This window comes from Arabidopsis lyrata (assembly GCF_000004255.2).
Source record: "Arabidopsis lyrata subsp. lyrata unplaced genomic scaffold ARALYscaffold_7, whole genome shotgun sequence".
Taxonomy (NCBI): domain Eukaryota; kingdom Viridiplantae; phylum Streptophyta; class Magnoliopsida; order Brassicales; family Brassicaceae; genus Arabidopsis; species Arabidopsis lyrata.
Window position 1 is genome coordinate 14,407,137 of NW_003302549.1, and position 27,417 is coordinate 14,434,553.

A 27,417-nucleotide genomic window follows, 5' to 3' on the forward strand; every position below is an offset into this window, starting at 1 on the left:
AGAATCCTTATGATCATTTGGACTCGTTTGAGAGGTTGTGTAGCACGTTTAGGATTAGAGGTGTGCCCGAAGATAGTATCAAGCTCATTTTGTTTCCATTTTCTCTTGGAGAAAAAGCAAGCCAATGGGAGAGAGCATTACCATCTCATTTGGTCAATTCTTGGGATGATTGTAAGAATCGTGTTATAACAATCACACACCACTTAGTTATAGAGCTTTATGAACTAGAATCGAACTTGGTCTTACAGCTTTGATCTTTGCGTCGTTTCCTATGTCAGTTGGGTAACAGAGTATAGGAATTTTAGCCAACTAATCCTATAACCTAGAGTTAGCCGATTATTAGTGTTTCGTATGTCCGAAACTTGAAAGTAAACAAATCTAATCTTAGTATTACTTAGTTATATTATAATATATGAGAGCTTATATATTTATAAACATCCTTAGCTAATTCCATTTGGCTAACTAAACCAATCTACCATACGAGCCTATTTGATACCTTCACCTGTAATATCAAACGAAATTGCATCTCAGTTGATTTATAGATTTATTAGGAATTCTTTTAATTATTCTTTGGAATTTCCTTACATTGAATGAGTGTTAATTAGTTCGTTTTATATATATACAAATATGATTAGTGAGAAAGAACAATCATGATTCTTCTTATATCTTTTTAGAACCGCGAGATTGAATCATCTCCATACAGCAAGAAGCATGAGTTTACTATGAACAAAGTAATAAATTTTTAATCTATAAAGAAATTATGAAGAACTCTAACCAAAATTCGTAACCGTAAAAAATATTTATTCAGATTGTTATTATTATAAATATTTTGTTAAATTCAGCTTAAACATTCACAAAGATAATAGAATTCTATATACGTTAGGTTAATCGATATTTGCTACTGCTGAATTAGATTGTGTCGTAAATCATTATTCACGTTTTCAAAGTTCTTATCATACAATACAATGATAAGTATTAGGTTTGAAAAAATGCATATAATGACCACTGCATGCATGTCCTCGTCATCCATATATCAACACATCGAAAAACAGTAGCCTTAAACAAATCGTAATTAATTATTGATATGATTGATTGTGTTCATGGAATTGTGTTCTGCGAACGGTGGCTTTCTTTGTCTTTTCACGTTGTGGAAATTCAATCAAAACCTTCTTGAATCCACTAATAATCACGATATGTAATAATACTACGAACCTTTTAAAATTCAACAATGTTTTTTTTTCATTATAAATATTAAATTATCTTAGAATTTTACTGATATTCTTAGTTAACACTAAGACCAAATAATTTTTTAAAGATATTTATTTCAGTATGTACGGCCATATATAGAACATGCAATTAGAAAAATTATAAGGCTCCGACCGTCATCTTTTCTAATGGGCTCCACGTTCTTTTTCGGTCTGTGGATTAATCATCTTCTGACGACTGGTTCGCTACTTCCGAGAAATTTTAAAGATTTGTTTACCGATCCTATAAATCACGATATGATCTTTTTCTGTGTTTTGTCCTCACCCACACAGTTCCGACAATCACTTCCCGGAAGGTCATCCATTCTAAATTGCTCCAGCTCAAGCATTCTTAACTGTGGAGTTCTTTCCAGACAGTTGACCGAAAAGATAAGTGCATTTTGGTGACATAGGTGACCAAATCAATTCTTTTAAACCTCTCTGCATGCACCACCATATTCCTGAAACCGGGGTGTTACAATTCACCACCACTAAGAGATCGCAACGTCCTCGTTAGGCACCAAGACCGTCACCTCCGATGGTGTGAGCCCTCTTGACTCCACACTCATCTGGGTTTGGATCTGAAACCACTTGTAACGCTCCGACCGCCTCTACCATTGAGAACCCACGTCCTTTCAAGCCCGTGGGCCCACCATTTTACGACGGTCGGTCCGCTAAGTTCGGGAAGCTTTAAAAAGTTGTTTACCGACCCTACAAATCACTACATGATATTTTCCTGTGTTTTGTCCTCACACACACGGTTCCGACAATTACTTGCCGGAAGGTCACCAATCCTGAAATTGCTCCAGCTCAACCACTCTTAAATGTGGAGTTCTCTCAAGACAGTTGACCGAAAAGATAAATGCATTTTGGTGATATATGTGGCCAAATCAATTCTTTTAAACCTCTCCGCATATACCACCATATTCTTGAAACCGGAGTGTTACAAAAATTATGATTGATGAATATAATACAACCACTAAACGAACATACAAAGCCTTGAAACTAGAACTTGAGAGATAACTTTGTAGATGGTATTGCAGTGGTATATAGGCATGTAGTCCTAAACACTAGTTGTACTAGGGAACTTCGTTATAAGGGTGAAAATTTTGGCTTTGGTGGCTGAAGGCATCATTGGAATGTGCAAAGAATTCAATTCAGAATGGCATTAGTAAAGATGTGCAAAGAAAACAAAGACCCTTTTTAAAAATAAAATAAAAATGTTAAAAAGAAAAAAATTAGCAATAATACAACCATTAAATGAATATATAAAGTGATGGATAATACGATCACTAAGAACACCCTGATCAGGTAAAAACCCATTTGGGTATTTGAGTAATACAATAATATTATTTTTATATAATTTAATTATGTATTAGTTTGAACCAATGAAAAATAGACATTTGTAGATATGGTTTCTCTAGAGAAACGTTTCTCCACTTTTTCATCTTTTTTTTCTTTTTTTTTTATATTTTAATGGGAAGTGTCTAGGATAAGAGATACCCAATGGAGTTGTCTTCAGCGCACATTCATACGTTTTAGGATTGATGAGAGCATAGGCAGTGGTATAAGTTGGAAGATACATCTTTAGGCAAATTAATTAGTAAAATAAGGTTAAAAATTTAATGAAGAGAGAGAAAAAGACTCAGAGAAATTATTTTTTTTTTTTACTTTCTCACAACTAGCCAATCACAGCATGCCATGTAATCTCACACCTAAGCCAAACAAGTTGTAAGTTAACATCCGGATGCCAACTATTTGAATATATATATTTTTTTTAATCCTCACACCCGCATAAAAAATACTCCACTGCGTTTGCTCTGAGAATATCTTTCAATTAAAATAATAATACTTTTTGTGTATTTTAATTATTTAATTTAATTTTTATTTGTTTAAAAGATTTAAATTAGTTACCAATAGACACGTGGAGCAAAAGTTTTGAGATACGTTTCCAAGAGTCTCTCATTTAAGATACGTTTCTAATCTTTCTCTTCCGTTTTTTTTTTATTTTTACAATATTTTAATAAGAGTCTCTAGATGAGAAACCACGTTGGAAATGCTCTAATTAAGAGTGACAATGATGAATTTTCAAGTTTTTCTTTATCTTTAATCTCTCGTTGTGCAAATGTTAAAGCGGATAACTTGGTACGAAAAATTCGTACTGAACTGCATCATATCACATATGTAAACAACATTATTCCCGAATGACTCTTTTGAGTTTCAATTAAAAACGGATGACAACAAAATAAGATGAGAAACCACGTTGGAGATGTCCTAATTAAATATTGTATACTAGGATATGACCCGCGGTACACCGCGGGTTAAAATATTTAATTAATTTTATAATTTTATTTTAAGCTAATTTGTTGTATTTATTTTGTATGTTTTGTTGGTGTTGGCATGTAAATTTGATTATTTACAGTTTATTAATTACAAAAAATTGCTATATTCAAAGTGTAAGAGCATTTAGTTTTTACATTGTGAGTCTACATTAGTTTATGTTAATCTATTTATAGTTTAAATATCAAATATTTTAAAGTTGCTTGGTGTACTAAACATAATGGTAGGATAATAATATAGATTGCATTGCATATTTCGTGTTAACAACATGTTTATTTGATACTACATAATTTTTACAAAATATTAAAAACCAAACAAAGTTTAAAACATTACAAACCCTTTAATTATCTTTTGTATGTTTTATTCGTATAAATTTATGTTTGATTTTGGGTATACCGCGGATCAATTTTATTTATAACTAAAACATATAAATTTTTAAGATACATTTATTTTTAGTGTTTAAGATTGTATAATTATATTTTGATTGTTAATTCTAGAATTTCACCCATGGTATACCATCCCGTATTAATATCGACCAAAACCCGTCCCACCAAATCGGGTCGATTTTTTTGCTTATAGTCATGTTAAGATAAAGAAGGAAAAGACCAAAACCCTTTCCACCATATAACTCCGTCCCGTAAAATTAATTTTTTTTTAATAATACTTTTATTTAAAAGACATATAATTCAAGTTAATTTAAAAATTCTATTTAAATGGTTTACATAATCACATAACTGTTATATAATGTATTTCATGAAATAAATAATTTATTTTACTCGAAATAAATAATTTGGCTACATATAATAAATATTTTTAAAAATATTTATATTTATTTTATACAATTAAAATTTAGAAAAGTGATATATAGTTAAAATAATGCAAACAACTCGTTTAAAAAATGTTATTTAAAAACATTATATTATACGAATTCTAATATAAAATGTAAAATAGTTTAGTCTACTACGTTTGTTTGGAATAAACGATATTCTATTAAAACCATGAGAAGTAAAATGTTGCATGACCCAATGGCTAATTAGCCCAACACACTTTTAAGGAGAACCAATTTTGAATCAGAAAAAGCCCATAAGTGGCTAGAAAGAAGGAGAGTAATTTTGTACGGATTCCACGAGGCTGAGAAGAAGAGTGGACAATGGAGGTTGAAGGAGATCAAACAGAGAACCATATCTGAAGCATTTCAGAAGCTCGATGGGAATTTGATTGGGGAAGGCTTGCTATTCAATTTCGGACAGTTAGGACAGTTACGTGTTTGGAAACAATTCTTTCAAAGAGAAGAGAGAAACAAATCACGATACTGTAAAAACTCCAGAAATTGGATTACAACTTTTAGCTTGTTATCATCGTGCGAGAACCCAGGCATCTCCTGAAAGTAATCATCGTTTGTGAAAGAAGGTTAGATTTTCAAGCTCAATAACTCTCTCTCTCTCTCTCTCTCGCTCTCGCTAAGTATGAATCTGATCATACATGATGATATAATACATAGTTATCTCTTAGAATCTTTAGTTTGGTAATAAAACTCAAATAATAATGTTCCATTTTCAAATCTGAAATTGGTAAGATTAGAGGAAAATGATTAAAAATTCAAAGTTCAGGACTGTAATCCTTTTCCTGATCTCTTTTGTTGATGATTTCCGTGTCAATTGGTAGAAATTGATATGCAAAGTATAAACTAAAGACTTGTTTAATTCTTGTTGCAAATTTGGACTTCTAGATTTCATCAATTGTGGAAGAGTCTAGTTATATCGTATGCTCTTTGTTTCATAGTAAGTCTAAAGTAAAGATGCTGAAATTTAAGGTTATGTGAAAACCAATTTTAAAGATGAACATAAATATTGAAAACATAAATAGGAATAGATCACTCCTTCATCTTCTAATTCTTCATCTTGCCATCATTAAGTTTCTCTTCCTTCACATTCTCTTTTTCACCTTGATCGTTCATCAAATCTGCCTTGCTTAGTTTAGTTTGTTTCTTAATTTTCACAACACTAATGGATTCAAGACAAATTTCTTTGTTGTAGGATGAGTTAAACATACCTGAGGTAAGCGAAGGAAGGAGTCATTTCAAAGTTTGGTGATGTAAAGAGATTGATGAAAAGAGGTACTTGTTTGATGAGTTAGAAGAATGTGAAAGAGATGACGGTATTTATAGATAACTTAGAAGCTTAGGGTTTTGGCATTCTCGTGTGTTGAAAGTCTTAGCCAGCAAGCACAATATCTAAGATATGACTAACAAATAAGGATTATTCATTTATTTGGCAAGGAATGTTACCATTGTTTTAGGGAAGTTTAAGTTATTGCTAAATAATAGTAGGATTTTTCGGAGATTGTGAACAATATAGGTATGATTGCATTAGATTGAAGAATTCGTAGATCTTTCTAATAAGGAAACAAAATACTTAAGCGAGATTATAGCAAATTATGTGATCCCGAAGACTTATTTACTTTAAATATTCTCCATATCTTTCAATAATTAATTAGAGAGTAAATGTTGTTTGCTTTGAATGTAGAGAATATCAATTAAGGAAATCTGCTATTGAAACAAAGTCGGGTAAAATATCAAAATCGGAAGGATCCAATTGACATATATTCGGGTCAAAAACAATTAATTCCGGGTCAAAATTAAACAAAATTTGATTAGGAACTCCAAAAGGTGTTGCAAAAATGTATAGTAGATAGAGAAACACTAATAAAGACAATATTGGTCACTTACTCTTTATGATCATTAATCATCAAGGATACATGAATGAACATACATGAAACCCAGACCATAATAAACAACATCAAAGCATATTACAGTAGATGAAACCATACATGCAAAACCCCATTTATTATATTGAAAACATCATAAAAGATACACACACACACACGATGATGATGGGTTTACGTGAGAGGGGGGTTTTTAGGCTTTGAGAACGTGGGCGTCCATGTCAGCAGCGAGGCTCTTGACCAACTTCATGTAGTTGCTGGGCTCAGGCGAGTCATCCGTTCGCTTCTCCCAGGTCATAGTGATCTTGCAGACGATATCACCAGGCGACTTTTGAATGAACTGTAAGATGGTATCATACACTTTAAGCTGCTCCATTACGTGACCTTCTAGTCCTCTGAACGTCACCGCCATATTCTCATCATCTATCTCCCTCCTCTCCTTGAACACCTCCGGTTTCCCATCTTCAAATATGTTTAGGTTAATTAAGAGATTAATTCTTCCACAAAGATTGTTTCCGATGCTTTAAGTGGCAAGATTACGTATGGTTGTTCCATAGACGTTGAAAATTACTTTGCTTTTCGGAAGAATCACTCCGTACCAAAAATTATAAAAAAATCCGTAAATCTTGGAAAGTTGTCTAAATAAAATTTTCACGGGTTCATAAATAAAGTTAATCAAATTTACAGAGAGGATGAGTTTACATATGGTCAAAACGTTTGATAAATGAATCTCTTCATACTTTCAAAACCTTAGTTTTCAGACGTGTATTTTTACCTAATGTGTAGTTCCAAATCTTGATGGCTCCATGGGAGTCCCATTCGCCGTCGTGGACGGCGACACCTTGGATGTGGTGACCGATGGCGTCGGGGAAGAGGTGGTTCTCATTCCTCCACCGCTTGTAGTGTTTCTCCGCTGATCCTTTCAAAGGAACCTCCGTCACATATGTTCCTGAAGTCGCCATCTCCCTCTCTCTCTATCTCTCTTCCTTTGGTAGCTAGTGAAGTGTGTTTTTTGTTTCTTCTTAATTTGGTTTATGCATATATACTTACACTTCTGGTCTCCTTCGTTTATATAGAGAAAATGAAACGGTTGAAACGTAAAAACATGATTTATTTTACCACAATTCCATCATATATCTTGCACTATTATGTTACAAATTGGATATTTTTTCTTTTAAATAATGGCTATGGGGATGTGCTTTCAGTCAAGTGGTTAAGTCAATTTGATTCCGCCTTCTCCACCAGATTTCGACTCCACTAAGTCATGTTATCCCGTATAGTAGGGATTGGCTATGGTTCGGGTTTTGTCGATCCAAAGAGTTTACGGTTATTTTGAATTGTGAAGTGATTCACGTTTACCAAGTTCTTATCATAACAAAAAAAAGATTTGGATGATCATTATTGATATGATATATTTATTGATGTCGGTACATATACATTATCAATTACACTTTTACTGAAACCTCTCGCCAAAAATATTATACATGCCTAGAAAATCATGATCAAGCCATAGAAAATAAATCATATTCTAGTGAAGCCGGTAACAATCACTATCGTCTCTCTACAAAAGAGAAAATAGGTGAACCGATAGAAACCTGGCTGAAAACGACAGTTTTAGAAAGTGTGTTTTTAAAAAAAAATAATTATAAAGCATATTTTAAAGTGTTTTGAAACATGTGAGCGAATAGGTATATAGGGTAAGAACATGAGTTATTTGGTGAAAGTAGTGTTAATCCGATCAGTCGGATCTGATTTGAACAAAACAAACCGGGCCTTGTGGCCTAGTGTTAAAAGGGTCACAGCTGTGACTTCCGCCACCAGGGTTCGAGGCACGGCCACTGGCAGGTTTACATAGGAGAATTGCCAGCCTCGTGGGATTAGTCCTTGGGCCTAGGAAGCCTTTGGGAGACCAGCGGTTATTCAAAAAAAAAAAAAAAAAAAAAAGATTTGAACAAAACAAAAACAAGCAATCCAAAAGCCGACCACATTTTAATATGGGTATATTAAAATTAAATGAACCAGATATGTCATTTGATTAGATATAAGATCTATAGGTCGTAAACCAGTAAAACCAACTTCTATATATACAAATTTTCAAATTTAATTCTATGTGAAAATAAGTTTAGAACTTTGATTGTGGGTAGAAATAAAAAGAAGGTGAAAGTCTAGATGGAACTGGTGTTACATGAAAGTTTTGAGGGAAAATACATCGTCGACCCAATAAAATTTGACTCGGCGACATCTCAAAATCAAATAAGAGACTAAGGTTATAAGAGCATCTCCATCAGTCAGAAACTCTGTCGAATGTCTGACAAATAAAATAATATTAATTTTTTATTATTTAATTATTTATTATTTAATTGTTTATTTAAACTAATCAGAAGAAAACAACTGTAAAAATGGGTATATTAAAATTAAATGAACCAGATATGTCATTTGATTAGATATAAGATCTATAGGTCGTAAACCAGTAAAACCAACTTCTATATATACAAATTTTCAAATTTAATTCTATGTGAAAATAAGTTTAGAACTTTATTGATTGTGGGTAGAAATAAAAAGAAGGTTAAGGCTTGATGGAACTGGTGCTACATGAAAGTTTTGAGGGAAAATACATCGTCGACCCAATAAAATTTGACTCGGCGACATCTCAAAATCAAATAAGAGACTAAGGTTATAAGAGCATCTCCATCGGTCAGAAACTCTGTCGAATGTTTGACAAATAAAATAATATTAATTTTATTATTATTTAATTATTTATTATTTTCAAATTTAATTCTATGTGAAAATAAGTTTAGAACTTTGATTGTGGGTAGAAATAAAAAGAAGGTGAAAGTCTAGATGGAACTGGTGCTACATGAAAGTTTTGAGGGAAAGTACATCGTCGACCCAATAAAATTTGACTTGGCGACATCTCAAAATCAAATAAGAGACTAAGGTTATAAGAGCATCTTCATCGGTCAGAAACTCTGTCGAATGTCTGACAAATAAAATAATATTAATTTTTTTATTATTTAATTGTTTATTTAAACCAATCAGAAGAAAACAACTGTAAAAATGAGTGTCTTAGAGTTTCTCAACGTTTATGTCCTCTCTCTTCCTTTTTTAAAATTTTTATTCTGTTTTATTGAAAAGTGTCTCACCTAGACACTCTCAATGAAAATGGTCTTATTGGCCGAAGGTTTTCCACGCGTTTGTTGTCCCATTGACAGAGATTCAATATTATGTTGATGGGGTTAATTATCCTCTAAGAAGTAAAATATTATACCCTGAATTTAATATGTTTTTTTTTAAAAGCGAATGGGGTTAAACATCCCTGTCTAGAACGATCAATAATGTAGTATTAACTACTAAATGAAATATGTTTGTCTTGGCTCTATGAGACTTTTATGTGTGACCAACCTTTCCCTTTCATGATAACAAAGTCACCTAGTCTACCATATAATAAAAGAAAAAACTTTCATAAAATCTTGTTTTTGTTATAAATAATTATTTTATTTATGATGTATATAAATATAAATAATGGAGAAATAATTTATACTCGCAAAAAGATCGGGATACTGAATAGTACAAGACGAGAGAGAAAGAGATGCTTATTACTTCTCTTATAATTGAAGTATGAAGTGTGTTTTACAACGAACGAAATCGTTCGTTTATATAAACGTAAAAAAAAAAATTACTATGCATGCATAGTGACGGTTGACTCCACATAAATTAATAAACAACGAAACGTTTAACCCATGTGCGCATCTTTTTGCGACTTTAAGATTCCTCCTTTTTACGACTTTTATAACACTCCCCCTTGGAGACCAGTGTCACTATGTCTCTTGCGTAAGATCTTATGTTGCCTCATTAAAAACCTTTCTAGGAAAACCCGGTGGGAAAAACCATAGTAGGTAAAAAGAGTGCAACCGCGCAAGCTCCCCCTCGAATGATCAGGATCATAACTTACAAGTCTTGTTGACGACGCATTCCAATATTATGAACATGTTTCCTGAACATAGAGGTGGGCAATGATTTTGTGAAGAGATCTGCAGAATTCTCGGATGATCGGACATATCTTACTTCAATGTCTTTATTCTTCACGATCTCTTGGGTGTATGAAAAGAACTTCGGAGGGATATGTTTGGTTCTATCGCTTTTGATATATCCTTCTGATAACATCGTATTTTAGCCTACTTTTACTATGTTTTATTTAGGTTTTTCATGGAGAAAACAGGAGATATTGGAGATTTCAAGGATGATTTCAAGTATTTATGCTTCAAGAATGAATAATGTGTTTTCAAGCAAAAAGGAGTAAAAGACGATCAAATCCCGTTTCAAGACAGTTTCTGTACCTCAGAAGTATGGCGTCCGTTCGAGGTCTTCCCAATTACCAAATCACAAGATCTTGGTGGCTATGGAAATCTACGAGAATCTAGTTTCACCTCGAAGTGGAATCGGAGCTTTTCAACGAGCCAATCGGAAGTTATGCCCTGAAGAGTGAAGACATGTCCCGGACCAGCCAGACAGGCTTGTGACCGGACCGGCGCCTCCTGGAGCCCCCGGTCGTGAGTGCCCGTGCCCGAGCTGCTTCTCACACTCCACCCCGGTCATCACACGTCGTACCCTGTCCAGAAATTCGTGCCTCATTTAACCTAATCCATGGAAAATGACGGTTTTGCCCCTTGACCTAATCGAAGCCTAAAAATACCGAGACAAGTTGAAGAAACCCTACAGCCTCTTCACAGCTCTTCACCGCCTCCTAAACCTAGATCTCGCAGCCTCCATCGACGAGACTCTCAGCTCTCCTAGCTCAACCTCGTCGAAGCTCTTGCATCCCAAAGAAGTCATCCTTTGAAGCTTTCTCTCTTTTATTCTTCATTGTTTTCTCTTCTACTCTTTCTTCTTCTCTTTCTTTCAAGACTTTTGGGGAGACAAGTATCTTCTGTGACACTAGAGAAGTTTCCTTTGAACCCCCTTTATTTATTCATATTCGTTTATTATGCTTTTCTACTTCATCTCTATGTCGTTTCTTTGCATCATGAGCGAGTAGGTTTCTTTGTTGGGTTTTATGGGGTGATTCAAAGGGGATTCATGGTTCAAATCATATTAGGTTTATAGATCTATTATTTTGTTCATACTTAGATTCTTTTGGGACATCTTTTACCTAATGCATGTGTTTGGATTGATGACCAAACGCTGATCCAAGAGGTTAGGAGCTTTAATCGGGTAAACCTAATCTCGGACATAGTGTTACCTATCCTTTGTGTTGTTGCTTGCGTAAGTTGAGTAACATGACTTAGAGTACTTAGCGAATCCAACCCTAATGCGTCGATCTATGCGTCGTTGCCTGCGTCAGTTGAGTAACGGAGTATAGGGAGATTTGCCGGCTTATTCTATAACATAGGATAACTCGTTCATTCGCCTTTCGTAGTTATGAACTAGAATAAAAACATAAAAACCCTAGAGATCTAAACCCTAGTTAATCGAGAACCATGATTCTCGGAGAAACTCCAGAACGCCCAACGCCTTAGTCATATTAGTTTACAACCGATTATCATCTTAGCTTTCATTTATTTGCTTTCTCATTTCATTGCATTAGTTATTAGGAAACCCAAAACCAAAACCCCAAAGTTTAGTTTTGTCTTAGCTAGATCTTTTCATTGAATTCAATAACCTGTAGCTACACTCTCTGTGGAATCGATTCTTAAATACTACTCTGATTACTGTGCACTTGCAGTTTAACGTGTAGTCTTTCAGGTAAAAGTTCTGAAGTGAAATTCTACGCACATCACCTTCATTTGTCTGAGCAACACATGCAGCATTGTCTTCATATAAGATAGTTGGCTCCGTATTCAGACGAATTCCACTACTTGGTTGAATGTGTCGACTTATTGATCGTAGACATACGCATTCTCTACTCGCTTCATGGAGTGCGATGATTTCAGCATGATTTGAAGAAGTTGCTACAAGCGTCTGCTTCTGAGAACGCCATGATATAACAGTACCTCCAATCGTGAATACGTATCCTGTTTGTGATCGAGCTTTGTGTGGATCTGATAAATATCCTGCATCTGTGGATGTCGGATTCACACACTCAAGTATTTTTATTAAGTAGGAAAGATTACTCTTGAGGGACAAAAACGAATATGTAAAAACTTATGAATTGCTACGAAAATTGCTATAGTATTTCTTTCTCTAGAGGAAGATCCCCTTTTACATGGCCATTGACCTTTATATTTATACATAGAGAAACGACATTAAAATGAATAATTAAGTACAATTATTCTCTCTTAAATGTGTCCGTTTTGATCTTTGACTTTAATGCTCAACGTTTGAATTTGAGTTGACTCCGATCTTTATGGGCCTCACCTTTTGGCCCAAATGTCCTTAGGACCGACTTAATCATGACTTCGTCTCCGGACTCGTGTCGAGGTGCAGTCACTTCGGACTCTCTTCACGTTGACAACCACTCCGACTGTTCTTTTGACTTGTGGGTCTAGTGGGCTTTATCCTTTATGGGTCGTTATCCTGTCTACGTGGCAATCTTTGGTTGGTCTCGGACTTCTCGTGCGGGATCCGACACCAATAATTAGCCCCCCAAGTTCTTCGAAGTGCCATTCCAATTCGGAGGACTTTAAATGCTTGAATGACCAAAGATTGCGCTCGAGAATCTTTCTGATTTCCCGCCGAAAATCTCATCACTCCTTTAATTTCGGCACTAGCCATTTTTATCCGAGTGACATCTGTCATCATTATGACCGTATATTAATTATTTACTATTAAAACGGGAAAAACCTTCCCACTTCCCACACAACTTCCGAGGCGGTTTCATCATTTAGTTTGTGTAAGGTAACTTCTTTTCACCATCATTTTCTTCTTTTACTTTTGTGCTTTAATCAAAACTTCTCTCTACTTTTCTTCGCCGAAACTTTCTTCGCCGAACCTTGAATTTTTCATTTTCCTCCGATAACTTCCGATTCTGAGAGACCTGAATCTCCGTCTTACGATGAGAGGCGTTCTAGTAATGACGAATGCACTCGTCCTAACGATATCGCCGGTCCTCATTACAAATCTACCTGTACTCTTCAACCCCTTGAGCGATTAAAGGGGCTTTGTCAAATTCCTCCTGGAATCATAGCGGATGCACAAATAGCCGATCCTACGGAATCTCCGGAGAACCACCGTGACTGGTATTTTTGTGTTTACGAAATTTACTTCAAGGGCTGCGGATTGACCTTCCCCATTCCCGAAGCCCTAATTCGATTCCTGGTGGCTCTTGAGATTGCTTTACCTCAACTAACCCCCAATCCCCTCCGAACCATCCTCGGGATTATAACCGTTGCGGCAGAGGCTGGCTACATCATTGGAGTCCCCGAGCTGAATGAACTTCTAAGTGTGAGAAGTTCGTCAAAGAAAACGGGATACTTCTCGGCATACCCAAATGCAAATAGAAACGTCATCTCGCACCACCCGAACAAGGATGAAAACTGGCACCATCCTTGGTTCCTGATTAAGAAAACTCCTGCTTCGATTGGGAATCTTTCTGATGTACTCCCATCGAAGTGGTCTACGAAGCCTGGTAGAGACTAGGTCGTATATTCCTTTCCTGTTCATTTTATTTTTTTTTACTGACCAAATTCGTTGTTTCACTTCGCAGCTCTCATCGCTTCAACTCTCCCGACTGAAGAATTTGTCAAGTTCTTCAAAACAATCCTCGAAGGGGAAACCCTTTGGAATTCTTTCACCCTCGATCGGTTTGTCGAGGCCAACCGAAAACTCAGGATGAGTCCTCCCAATCTACTTCATCGTCTTCCGCCTCCTCCCTCAACTCAGGGAATGTTAGCTCGGGCCCTTACTGCCCAGCATAAGAAACTCTCCAAGCCGATAGCAGAGGCTTGTGATGAAAACAAGGCGTTCCTTGCGGCCGCCATTGACAAAAAAGACTACAGCAGGACCCTGCTGGTTGATGATAACAGCTCCGAGGGCGCCAGATCCGTTGCTGCTTATAGGCTAACACCTCGTCGTGAACGTCATGACGAACGTTCTCCTCAGAGAGAGCGGTCTCCTCGTCGTGATTCTCCTCGTCCTCCCCGAGACGATTTCAGCAATGAACCACTTAAGAATTTGGTTCGTAGGAAGAGGGACAAGTCGTCCCGTAGTGACTCGTCTCCGCGAAGGGAGAAATCAAGGGCCCGGACTGACCGTTCACCTCGATCATCCCCTCCCACTGAACCAATGGGTCCTCCCCGACCTGTTGACATGACTTCTTCTTCCCAGCCCGACAGCGAAAAGACTGCTCGGAGTGCATCCCCTAAAAAGGGAGATTCTGAATCTCGAGATGCTTCCTCGAGGTTAAAGCTTGCTCTTGTCCCTCAAGTCAAATCGCTTTCAGGTTTGGTGACTTACACATACTTAAACGTTTTTGTCTCTATTAAGATTCCAATTTTTACAACTCTTCCTTCTTCGCAGCTATGGAGAAAGAAGGCAGCGCCTTCCGATGCTTCAAGACCCGATCGGGTTCGATCTTGCCAGACTTCGACAAGTGGCGCCCTACGATTCGTGAACGCTATTTGCTTCACGCTCATCATTCATCTCGGGTTAGTTCCATTTTTTATTTTTTTTTTCTTTTATGTATTGCCATTCTGCAAACTGACTCGCCATCCCGGGTTTATATATAATGCCAGGCTCACAGCGAACTTAACGACATGATTGAACATTACGAAGGGTTGGTCATTGGACGGGAGAAGGAGATTGACATGTGGAAGAAGAAATTCTCAGCTCTTGAGGCTGAACTCAGTTCTTCTGCCGGCTCCAAGCACGATCTGGAGGACAAGATCGACAGTTTAACATCCGAACTTGCGCAGATAAAGGGGGAGCTGCAAGACCAGTATGACCGGAATTACAAACTCCAGGATGAACTTTCTGGTGTTCAGGGTAGACTCCATGAATCCGAATCAACCGCCGATACCCTAAACAACCAACTTATCGAGCTTAACGCGAAGTACAAGGCGTTAGCCAAGTTGCGTGATTCCGAGTTGGCAAGGTCAGCATCGAAAGCCAGAAAAGATGTTAAGGGACGCGGGATGGAGTTGATCCAGGGGGCCATCCGCTTCATTCAAACCGAGAAGGCTAGGTCAGATCTGGAATCAGACGTCAAGGAGCACGAGAGCAATTTGATTCTGTTGGACCAAATCCATGATGCAGATTTCTCCGAGGTGCAAGAGAGGGCCGAAATGTCGACCAATCTTTCTGAAAAGCGGAGTAGTTTGGCAGCTCTTCCCGCTTCGACTTTCAACCCGCAGGACTTTGAGGAATTCTTCACAGAATCTCCTCCTATAAGCGAATCGGGTCTAGACTAGGCGGGTAACTTTTGGCTCTTGATACTCATTACCTTTTCTTACCTTGTACCTTTGATTGACTGGAATTATTTTTTCTAGGCTCAAGTGAGACGGAAGACGTTGTCCCACCCGAAGTTCCTGCGGTGCCGGAGGTCACTCCGGAGGATGGTTGTACCGCGGAGGGTGGTCCGGGAGCTTCATCTGATCAAGCGCCAATTAATGGAGGCGAGTGAAACTTTGACAGCTGAGCCGGAGTCCAAGGTGGAGGTCGATCCGTAGTGGCTATGTCCACTTTAAACTGGGGATTGTCCCATTTAGTTTAAACTTAATTTCGAACTTATTTTTGGCCTAAGGAGGCTTTATCATTTCTTTTGAACAAGATATTTGCCTGAGGAGGCTTTTAAACCTTTCTAGGTTATGACCCAAGGGGGTTTGGTTAAAATTATATGCGGGTTTGCAAAGTCCGCTTTTAACTTTTTGTGGCCTTGTGGTTATGCTTTTGGGATTTTTAGGCTGATCAGACCTTTCCCTTAAGAATGCGAGAACTGAGCTCGGCTTAAAGCGAGTTCCCCACTTCGGGTTTAGTCAACTCGATAAATTTATTGGGCTTGGGCCTTAGAAACTTTTGTAGTTAATGCGACTGTTGCTTTTTCCCTTCTTATTTCTCAAAAGTAGGGAAAACGGCTCATCTTTAATGCAAAAACTGCCTTTTCTCGATTTTCCAAAAATGGTTTAAACCACTCGGGCACACTACCATTATTGGATTTATGGTTCCAAGACAAACCCTAAATCATTATAAATAAAGGCTTACCTATATCTAAGCTTTATTTAAATACGCTTTTAGAATCTTACTTGTGGAATATTACAAGAATGGAAAACGAAAAAGTAGCCCCCGTTGATCCCGACAGCCCACTCTTCTTGTCCGGCGACGGCTTTGAACCGGCCGGCGTTCTCTTCCCTCACGCCGTCTTTCACTTTCCTTCAAAGGAGAAAAAAGAGGCTTGCGACTTTATTGACAAGGTTAATATCTGTCGTCTTTGATTAAAAACTTTATGTTTCTTCTTATTCATTCATCTTTATGCTAGGTTGCCGATAAACACCGTCGCTTGTGTGAAGAGAGGCAGCGGCTAGGCCTTAAAAGGCAGACACTCGAGGCTCGCATCGCTCGGGTGGAGAGGAAAATACGGGCTTTGGAAAGTGACCCCTTTCAATGGGAATGGCGGAACTTTGATTCTGTCGCTGAGATCCCGAAGATGCTTCGGATGTATCTCCGTGCTAAAGGAGTCCCGGGTCCCGTGAATGCCCCGGTCTATACCGTTCCATCTGACAGCGAAGAAGAAGACGAGGAGGAGGCCAGCACCTGTCGGAAACACGTTCGGGATCATCCCGAAGTGGATGCCAAGAACAAGGCGTCCACTTCGAAGACTAAACCGGCGATGAAGGAGCCTGTTCCTGAGCCTCTTCCATAAATGTCCTCCAACTTCTTCACTTATTTTGAACTCATAACGGGCTTCGGCCCCTTTTTATTTATGGAAACATTTGCAATTTTCCTTATTTTTCAAATATTCTAGGAGATGCGTCTTTTAATGCAGGATCTGTTCGAGGGCATAAATCTCTCTGCGAATCACTCCATTCCTAGGATAGAATCCGCAGCTAACTTAGGAATATGACATTCCTATAAATTATAGTCTCAGCTTCTCTTTTCTCCTCACCGGTCTCTTTCATTTTAACAGACATGGAGTTCAACCTTCGATGTTCAGAATCTATGCCCGACTTCTCCAGGATCGGAATGATAAACGAAGACGTTCCAAATGAGCCAAACAGGCAAACTCCTCCACCTCGCGGCTTCTTCAGATCTCAGATCCGAGCTCCATGTGCTTTGATCAGGGATCTCCCCATTAGAGACCAAGGAACAGCGATGGCATTCATAGAGGCACTCACGCTTCAGCATCGGAAGCTTACATTGGAAAAGAGGAGACTCCGGAAGAGAATTAACCGGATGCAACGCAGGCTTACTACGGTATCAAGAGATCTCCACATCCTTGAATCTCACCCCGGAGAATGGATAGAACTCGGAATCTCTGACTTCGCTCGAATTCCAGACTGCATGTTGTCAATCCTTGACCTTGCTGGCCAAGGAGTCGAAGTGTTCTGTTCGTCAACAAGATCTCCATAATCCGATGTGTACGATGAGGGATATTTTGCCTTATTTGCTTAAATAAACGCTCCTTTTCCAATCTCTTGTATGTTCGCATAGCCGAACTTTATTTGCTTCGCTTGTTCGCACGGTCGAACCTTTTCCTTTAATACAGATATAAAACAAGATTTTTTATTAATAGCTGAACTCGTTTCCGAGCTGCCTACGTACCCATTTCGGGATCAAGCCACACCGTAGTTCATGTACATAAAAAATGCATGTAGCTTTAAACATAGAACTTCTTTAGGTTGATCACATTCCAAGGTCGCTTGATTGGTATGTCTTCTAAGTCTTTCAGCCTATAAACACCGTTTCGAACCACTTCGGTAACAATATAAGGTCCTTCCCAATTAATACCAAGTTTACCGGCGCCTTCTTCTTTTTTTATTGTCAAAAACGCGTCTTAACACATAATCTCCCACGAAGAACGGCCTACTTTTGACTTTAGAGTTGTAATATCGGGCTGCTGCCTGCTGGTAATTCTGAATCCGAATCAAAGCTTGATCACGCCTTTCATTTATGGTATCTAGTGAATCATTAAGCATTGCTGAATTTTCTTCCTCATTTAACGGTGCTTCTGTTCGGCGAAGTCCGGGCACATTAAGTTCAGCTGGTACTACCGCCTCCATGCCATAAACCAAAGAGAATGGAGTTTCCCCTGTAGATCGCCTAGGGGTTGTACGATAGGCCCACAGGACGGGTTGGAGTTCTTCATACCATCCTCCCTTTAGATGACTTAAGCGTTTCTTGAGATTGCTCAATATTGTCTTGTTCGCGGCTTCAGCTTGACCGTTTCCTTGCGGATATCGTGGAGTAGAATAACTAACTTTGATTCCCCACTCCGCACAAAAGGCATCAAACTCGTGTGAAATGAATTGTGGTCCATTATCAGTAACTATTTCGTACGGAACTCCATGTCGACATATAATGTTTTTCCAAATAAAGGTCTTTACCGCCGAATCCTTGATACCAACATACGCCTCAGCTTCAATCCATTTCGAAAAGTAGTCCGTGAGGACTAAAAGGTATTGTACACCTCGAGTTGATTTGTGCAACGGTCCAATGATGTCTATTGACCACCTCATAAACGGGTATGGGGCTGAAATGGAGGAGAATAATTCCGACGGTTGATGGATCAATGGTGCATGGAGTTGGCAGCGCTTACATCTTTGGGCGAACTTAACACAATCTGTAATCATAGTGGGCCAATAATATCCCATTCTCTTAACTTTAAAAGCCATAGCCCTTCCTGATGAATGACTCCCACATAATCCTTCATGCACTTCGCTCATAACGATTTCGACTTCGGGCCCAAAAATGCATAATAGGTAAGGGTCACTAACACCTCGTCTATACAATGTGTCTTTTGAAAGACAAAATTTCGCGCTAACGATTCTCATTTTTCTGGCTTGCCACTTATTCTTTGGGAGCTCGCCTGTCATAATGTAGTGCTTTATTGGCTCCCTCCAGTCAGCCCCCCAGTCTTTAGCCGGAATTTGGTCAACCTTGTGAAATACTCGTGGCTCTGGCTCGGGATGTTCATTTGGTTCAAGAACATCCTCCTCGATTAACGGCGCGGTTTCTAATATTGTTTCTGGAATCACATCTTCAGCTAAGACAACGGGTTGCTTGTTAGATGTATTTGATCCCCTTGACTTCCTCCGTTTGTTGGGTGGCGGTTCGATCTCTGGTTCGCCACGGTCGCGTGCCGCTGCTCGAGACCTTGTAACGACGAGGGTTTCTTTGTTGTCTTGAATGCTTCGCTCTGAAATGCATTCCACTGGAATAACTCTTTTCAACTCAGGATCTGATGTTGACGCCAATGCGGCAAGTGCATCTGCAGTTGTATTCTCTCCCCGAGGTATGCGGATTAATTTGAATTTCGAGAACTTTTTAGATAGATCCTTCACCACTTCAAGGTACGCTTCCATTCTTGAGTCTATGGCTTCATAATCTCCATTAAACTGGTTAACTACTAATTGCGAATCGCAATAAGCCAATATTTCCTTAGCTCCAACTCCTTGTGCCAATCGAAGTCTGGCAATCAGGGCTTCGTATTCTGCCTCGTTATTAGAGGCATTGAATAACAATCGGAACGATTGTTCTGAATTTCTGATGTTGGAGACTCCAACTTGATTCCCACTTCGGATCCTTGCTTTGTTGAAGACCCATCTACATGTAATTTCCAAGTTTGGTTCTCCGGTTGCTCTATCGTTCCAGGTATTGGTAGCTCGGTTAAGAAATCTGCTAAAACCTGAGCTTTCATACTGATCCGGCTTTTGAATTCTATATCGTACTCGCTTAACTCCACCGCCCATTTCGCCAAACGTCCGGACTGACTTGGACTATGAAGTATTGTTCGGAGTGGTTGGTTGGTTAATACTTCAACCGGATGGGATTGAAAATATGGGTGGAGCTTCCGAGCCGAAGTTACCACCGCGAGTGCAAGTTTTTCCATCATTGTGTATCTGGTTTCCGGATCCGTCATTGACTTGCTTACGTAGTAAATTGGTTTCTGCTCCCCGCGGTCTTCCCGAACCAAGACTCCACTAACCGCGTGGTTTGAAACCGACACGTACAAATAAAGTTTTTCATCCACTTCCGGTTTGGACAGTATAGGTGGAGTGGTTAAGTATGCATTAAGCTGCCCAAAAGCTTTTTCACACTTCTTATCCCAAAGGAATCCTTTGTTCCCTTTTAGAATTTGGTAGAAAGGTAACGACTTATCTGTCGATCTCGAAATAAAACGATTCAGAGCCGCAATACGCCCAGTCAACCGTTATACTTCTTTGAAGTTTCTTGGAGATGGCATGTTTAGAAAGGCGTTAATTTGATTTGGATTGGCTTCAATCCCTCTTTCTGTCACGATATAGCCAAGAAATTCTCCGGATGGGACTCCAAATGTGCACTTCGCAGGGTTCAGCTTCATTTGATATTTATTGAGAATATCAAAACATTCCTCTAAATGTTTAACGTGATCCTCTTTCTTTAACGATTTAACCAACATATCATCTATGTAGACTTCCATTGTTTTCCCGAGATGATTATGGAACATTTTGTTAACCAACCGTTGATAAGTTGCTCCTGCATTTTTCAAACCAAAAGGCATTACCTTGTAACAATAGATACCCCTATCAGTGATAAATGACGTTTTTTCTTGGTCTTCAGGGTTCATCATTATTTGATTATAACCCGAGAAGGCGTCCATGAATGTTAACAGCTCGTTCCCAGCGGTGGACTCTACAAGTCGATCTATATGTGGGAGCGGGAAACTGTCTTTGGGACATGCTTTATTGAGGTCTGTGAAGTCGATGCAAACCCTATCTTTCCCATTCTTCTTCTTGATAACGACAGTGTTTGCTACACATTCCGGATATTGCACTTCTCTTATGGACCATATCTTCAAAAGTTTATCCACTTCGTCATTTACTATTTTTGCTCGTTCCACTCCAAGCTTTCTTCTTTTTTGTTTGACCGGTTTGAAGCTTGGATCCACATTTAGTTCATGACAAATTATACTTGGATTTATGCCAGGCATGTCCGCTGCTGACCATGCAAACGATGTTTTGTTTTTCCTTAAGAGTTCAATCAAAGCTTCTTTTATTTGGCCAGTCAAAGTTGCCCCAATTCGAATTTTCCGGTCCGGCTTGTCTTCTTCCAACACCACTTCGATTACTACATCGTCTTTCTTCTGCCCGCTAGGAAATTTTGTTCTTAGTCCCTCTTTTGCGGGCTTCGTTAATTGCTATTTAATCTTCATACGGTGGCTAGCTAGATAACACGTCCGTGAAGCTTCTTGATCTCCCCGAATTGTTTCCACTCCTCTTGATGTTGGAAATTTGATACATTGATGATATGTAGAGGGGACTGCTTTCATTTGATAAATCCAGGGAGTCCTGAGGATGATGTTGTAAGCTGCGGGCTTATCGAAGACAACGAAGTCCACGATCTTCGATACCTTTTTCGCAAGGACCGGTAGCTTAATTGTCCCGAGAGACATGGCTGACTCACTTGTGAATGCAACTAATGGGGACGGAGGCCCCACTATGTCCGCCCGACTAATTCCCATTCTTTCTAAAGTACTTAAAAAGATCAAATCGACCGAACTGCTTGTATCTATAAGGATACTTGATACTTCGAAGTTGGCAACATCAAGGGTAATGACTAGAGCATCATTATGAGGTCTTTCGAGGTACCGCGTTTCTTCTTCATTAAATGATATTGATGCACCTTGAAAATCGACTTCTTCGCTTAAGCTTGCTTTGAGTAGGACATTTTGTCTATGTTTCTTGATGGAACTTATCGAATCTCCACAAAATTTGGAACCTCCTAGAATAACATTGATCTTACCCTTAAAATTCCTTGGTTCTTCCTCGTTGGTTAACCTTGAGCTTTTGGAATTTTGATCTTTGGAACTTTCCTTTGCTTCGTGGTATTCCTTCACAAAATCTTTTATATCGAATTTGGAAAGATCTCCACTGGCCCAAAGCTCTGCGAGGTGCCTTTTAAGAATGCTACAATCCTTGGTTAAATGTCCGGTTACTTTATGAATGTCGCAATATAGACTTTCATCACGGACCCAAGTGTTTGATCTTCCTTTCCCTTGGAATTGCTTTCCGACGGTACTATTGAAGGGTTGCGATCCAAATTTCTTTGGTCCTTTGTTCTCCCTGGGTTCAAACTTTTTGGTAGGGACGGTGATTGCCGGCTTCTCTTGCTTATTTCTTTTGGCAAAACTTTCTTTTTCGTCTTCTACCTCCATCCAGTTGTTTGCGCGGAAGAGTGCATCCTGGATTGTGTCTGGTTTATGAAGTATTAAATCTTCTTTAAATCTTGAATCATGTCGCAATCCTTTTCGTAAGGCAGATAAAGCTGATTGTTGTGACATTCTTGGGAGCTTTGACAGCACTCCTTTGAACTTGGTGATAAAAACTCGAAGTGATTTATTTGATCCTTGTGATAAGTTCCAAAGATCGGCATCCGAAACGCTTTTATCCATAAGGATGGAATATTGCTTTAAGAATACAGTTGATAGCTCGTCGAAATTGCTGATCGAACCCGGTTCTAATTGGGTGAACCACATTAAAGCTTGGCCGCATAGATTTTCCGAAAAAAGCTTGCAGTAACCTGCATCCTCATCAGCTTCATCCAATTCGACTCTTCCAGCAGCGATCAGAAAAGCTACGAGATAACTCTTTGGATCTTCCAACCCGCTGTAAGGGTCCAACTTGAGTTTTCGGGAATCTTTGATTCTCAAACTCGCAATTCGCGAGATGAAAGGTGTTCGCCTAGCTTCTTCAATGACTCGATTGATGTCTGGCTCCGAACTCGTAGCTTGATGGAACTTTGACTTCATTTCTTTTAGTTCTTGGCTAACCTTCCTCATAGTCTCGAACTGGTCGAGGTTTTCCTGCTCGTATTGATCTGCAAGTTGAACTTCATCTTCGAGCTGTGCCTCTCCATCCGATGGTTGAACTACATTATTAGTAGCACCAGGAGTTGTTTGTCCGCTGGTTTCATTTCGCGCAGCGGAACTTGGCGAGTTGAGTATCCTCCTTCGGATTCCCACAGGATTTCCTGCACTTAAAGAGCGAACACGAGTTTGTATAGTATTGACGTTTTGACTAAGAGATACCTGGGACGTTTGCAACGTATCGACGGCCTTTTCCACATCCGAGAACTTTTGTGATATGTCCGACATGGTTTGATGCATAGCTTTGAGGGTTTCGGCCAATGATGTCTCAACGGCGTCTCCTCCGGACATTGTTGCTTATCTCGGAAACGTAGTAACGAAAAAATCTGACCACTCAAGAATCCTCTGTCCCCACAGGAGGCGCCAAAATGTGGATGTCGGATTCACACACTCAAGTATTTTTATTAAGTAGGAAAGATTACTCTTGAGGGACAAAAACGAATATGTAAAAACTTATGAATTGCTACGAAAATTGCTATAGTATTTTTTTCTCTAGAGGAAGATCCCCTTTTACATGGCCATTGACCTTTATATTTATACATAGAGAAACGACATTAAAATGAATAATTAAGTACAATTATTCCCTCTTAAATGTGTCCGTTTTGATCTTTGACTTTAATGCTCAACGTTTGAATTTGAGTTGACTCCGATCTTTATGGGCCTCGCCTTTTGGCCCAAATTTCTTTAGGACCGACTTAACCATGACTTCGTCTCCGGACTCGTGTCGAGGTGCAGTCACTTCGGACTCTCTTCACGTTGACAACCACTCCAACTGTTCTTTTGACTTGTGGGTCTAGTGGGCTTTATCCTTTATGGGTCGTTATCCTGTCTACGTGGCAATCTTTGGTTGGTCTCAGACTTCTGGTGCGGGATCCGACACCAACAGCATCTGCAAAACCAATCATTTGACCATTTATATCTTTAGGATAATATAACCCAAGATCAATAGTCCCTTGAAGATAACGAAAGACATATTTAATCCCATTCCAATGTCTTCGTGTAGGGGATGAACTAAATCTAGCCAAAAGATTGACTGAAAATGATATATCAGGTCGAGTACAATTTACAAGATACATAAAGGATCCAATTGCACTTAGATACGGTACTTCAGGACCGAGTATCTCTTCATTCTCCTCAGGTGGTCTGAATGGGTCACTCTCAACATTAAGTGATCTAACGACCATTTGGAGTAGTGAGAGAAGTTGCCTTATCCATATTAAAACGTTTTAACACTCTTTCGGTGTATGTGGATTGATGTACAAATATACTCTTTTGAGTATGTTCAATTTGTAGACCAAGACAAAATTTTGTTTGTCCGAGATCTTTCATCTCAAATTCCCCATTTAAATAGTTTGTTGTTTTCTGTATTTCTACTTGAGTCCCTATTACGTTTAGATCATCAACATATACCGCGATTATCACAAATCCGGAATTTGTTTTCTTTATGAAAACACATGGGCATATAGGATCATTCACATATCTTTCTTTCGTTAAATGCTCAATGAGACGATTATACCACATTCGTCCAGATTGCTTTAACCCATATAATGATCTTTGCAAATTTATTGCACACAACTCTTTGGGTTTAGATTTTAATGCTTCTGGCATATTAAACCCATCGGGAACTCTCATATATCGTTTTTGTTACCGTTTTGGATGAATAAAATATGATCTACGAAGTTTAGACTACGCCTTCTGAATTTAGAATGTGTATTCTATATATTGTACATGTTCTATAAAATTTAGATAATGTATTCTATACACTCTACATGTTCTAGAAAATTTAGAACGCATTTCTGTTCTACGGTATTTAGAATGCTAAATTCTACGAAATTTAGAATACATATTCTATACTTTGCTCTTTCTTCTAGAAAAATTAGAATATGTTTTCTAACATTTACCCATGTTCTAAAATTGTTAGAATACACATTCTTATATTTTTCTATATGTTCTACAAAAAAATAGAAAACAAATTCTATGTAATTTAGAATGATTTTTTAAAAAGGAAAATAAATTATAAAATATGGAAATCGAATATAAAAAGTTAAGATTACGAAACTACGCAACTTTTTTGTGAAAAATATGTAACATGAGTGAAACGTGTTGCTCTACTTACACAAAATACAAAATACGTAGGGTCTAACTGGTGAACGTTTAGAAGAAGAAATAATTCTTCCCATTTCTTCTGGACCCACATCTTTTTGTTTTTGTTGTAAAAGAAATTTTTTTTTCCAGTAGAAAACTGTATTCTCTAAAATACTGAAGGTATAAATTCTTCCGACTCTTTCCAATTATTTTTCTTCTCTCTACGCACCAGTCACAGCCGTAATATAACCAAACTCAATTATAAACTAACAAAAGTACCACATTTGTGGAAAATTGTGGTTTACTATATGCGTAATATTTGAAAGTGACTAACGTAAAAGTGAATTGACATGTAAAAAAGTTGCATAAATCATTGTGTGTTTGTTTTTCACTCAATCTCTATTATATTAGAATCTAGCTGTGGAAGTCAAGAATACATGAGCAGATGTTATTTTCCGTAGATCATCTACATGCCTTTGATGTGCATGTATATGTTGACATCGTCCAACATATCGATGGGCAGTCCCAAAAGAGAAAATCAGAGAAGAAGTTGCCGTAAAAAATAGAAGAAGAAGATGCCGTAAAAAAATATATAAAGCGAAAGAAGATTTGAAATTATCTACGGCAACAAAAAATTAAAAGTAATTAAATATTATTTTTGTCATATATTTTCTCCAAATCATTTTTAGAATGTAATCTAATTAATTTTGAAATTTTATAGTTTAACAAGATTTATAAAAAAAAAAAATGGTGATATAAATGGGATTTTAATGATATCAAAGCATATATGACCAATTTTAAAGCATATATGACCAATTAGAAATATAGAATGCATAGATGGACAATAATTTAATTATTTATCCTTTATATCCAATTTTCCTAATTAATAAACAACAAAACGTTTAACCCATGTGCGCATCTTTTCACGACTTTACGATTCCTCCTTTTTACGACTTTTATAACAGTTTTTACTTTATTACCTGATAAAGCATTCAAGTCATAAAGTATAAATTAAAGGTTTTATTTTCTTAAAGTTACTCTTTTATTATATAGTAAATTGATAAGTTTTACTATAAATTATTTAACACCTAGAAAAAAAAAAATCGTATTCGTGTAACTTCTTAAAGTTACTCTCCCATATGATTGAATTTGCTTGTCGGTAGCAACTTCAGATTTTGGTATACTCGAAGAACTTAGGGTAGTGAGGTCTAGTAGACTACCCCTAATATACTATTAGCTTTTGATAGACCCAAACTTATGGGACAACATCCTTCCGAGAACTTTCTTTCATGTTTTGTTGGTGACTTTTTTGGCGTAGCTTTAGATCTGGTTTGTTTGGCCGTTGCCGTTTGATGTTGATACACGTGTTGTTGGGCTCTAGTGCGGCTGAGATGTTCTTGCTTCCTCTTCGGTAACATCTGACCTTTATATTCTTTCTTTTGACTGTGGGATTGCTGCCTTTGGTCTCTTATTTGTGGTTTAGGGTGGTTTAATTCGTTGGTTTAGGCAGCTTCAGTGATTGACTAGGTTAGTTTAGACTCTGTATCTACGAGTAATCCGGGATTATGGTATGGCTGCCTCACTCTCGTTTCTCTTGTTATTTAGTCTGATGCTTTGGTCTTAGTTTGCTAGCGCTCTTTTGTTTTTGTGCTCTTGCCCTTTGATGAGCTTTATTGTTATCTCTCTGGTTCTGCTTTTTTCCTATGAGTTTAGTGTTTGTCGGCTTGAGGTTTGTTTCACTCATATCTCTACATTGAAGACTTGATCGAGGTCTGGTCAGTTCATGACTTCTAATGAGGCGTCTCCTCGTCGTGGTATGCCGTATGCAACACCATCACCGTTTCAGGAAAATTTATGAGATTTGGTTTATGTGTCACGTGTCCTTCTTGCCGGGATATAAGTTTAGGTTCAATCAATTTGAGAGGTACTATAGCTTCGGAATAGGAGGTTTCGTTAACTGCAAGATGGACGAAACTTGTCATTTGTGACTAGCGCTTTGTTGATATTGATGTGGGAGTAAGGTTGCCAAGT

General features: G+C 38.1%; 2 protein-coding genes and 1 long non-coding RNA gene across 4 annotated transcripts; 2 read left to right on the top strand and 1 right to left on the bottom strand.

Annotated features, from left to right (window-relative positions):
* Positions 1 to 4,666: 4,666 nt before the first annotated feature.
* On the top strand, positions 4,667 to 6,221 carry LOC110226023. Of its 2 annotated transcripts, XR_002330140.1 has the most exons (3): positions 4,667 to 4,994; positions 5,621 to 5,700; positions 6,110 to 6,221. It is a non-coding gene; the product is annotated as an uncharacterized LOC110226023 (long non-coding RNA). The 2 variants fall into 2 exon arrangements; XR_002330139.1 differs by lacking the exon at positions 6,110 to 6,221 and having other exon boundaries at positions 4,672 to 4,994; positions 5,621 to 5,985.
* Positions 6,222 to 6,300: 79 nt separating this feature from the next.
* LOC9304390 (MLP-like protein 328) lies at positions 6,301 to 7,383 on the bottom strand. The gene is made up of 2 exons (XM_002870292.2): positions 7,084 to 7,383; positions 6,301 to 6,770 (listed from the first exon to the last, which is right to left on the bottom strand). Exons 1-2 carry the CDS (start codon positions 7,268 to 7,270, stop codon positions 6,502 to 6,504), a joined length of 456 nt encoding a protein of 151 aa, XP_002870338.1. The 5' UTR covers positions 7,271 to 7,383; the 3' UTR covers positions 6,301 to 6,501.
* A 9,971-nt stretch (positions 7,384 to 17,354) lies between these two features.
* Positions 17,355 to 17,807, top strand: LOC110226500. Its single transcript, XM_021018429.1, has one exon. It carries the CDS (start codon positions 17,367 to 17,369, stop codon positions 17,805 to 17,807), a length of 441 nt encoding a protein of 146 aa, XP_020874088.1. The 5' UTR covers positions 17,355 to 17,366.
* The last annotated feature ends 9,610 nt before the right edge of the window (positions 17,808 to 27,417 follow it).

Bases quoted from the DNA above. Each gene is read 5' to 3' on its own strand.
- LOC9304390 (XM_002870292.2), bottom strand. From the start codon at position 7,270: ATGGCGACTTCAGGAACATATGTGACGGAGGTTCCTTTGAAAGGATCA. The intron at 6,771-7,083 runs GTAAAAATACAC...ACATATTTGAAG, and splicing joins GATTTGGAACTACACATTAG to ATGGGAAACCGGAGGTGTTC.
- LOC110226500 (XM_021018429.1), top strand. From the start codon at position 17,367: ATGGAGTTCAACCTTCGATGTTCAGAATCTATGCCCGACTTCTCCAGG.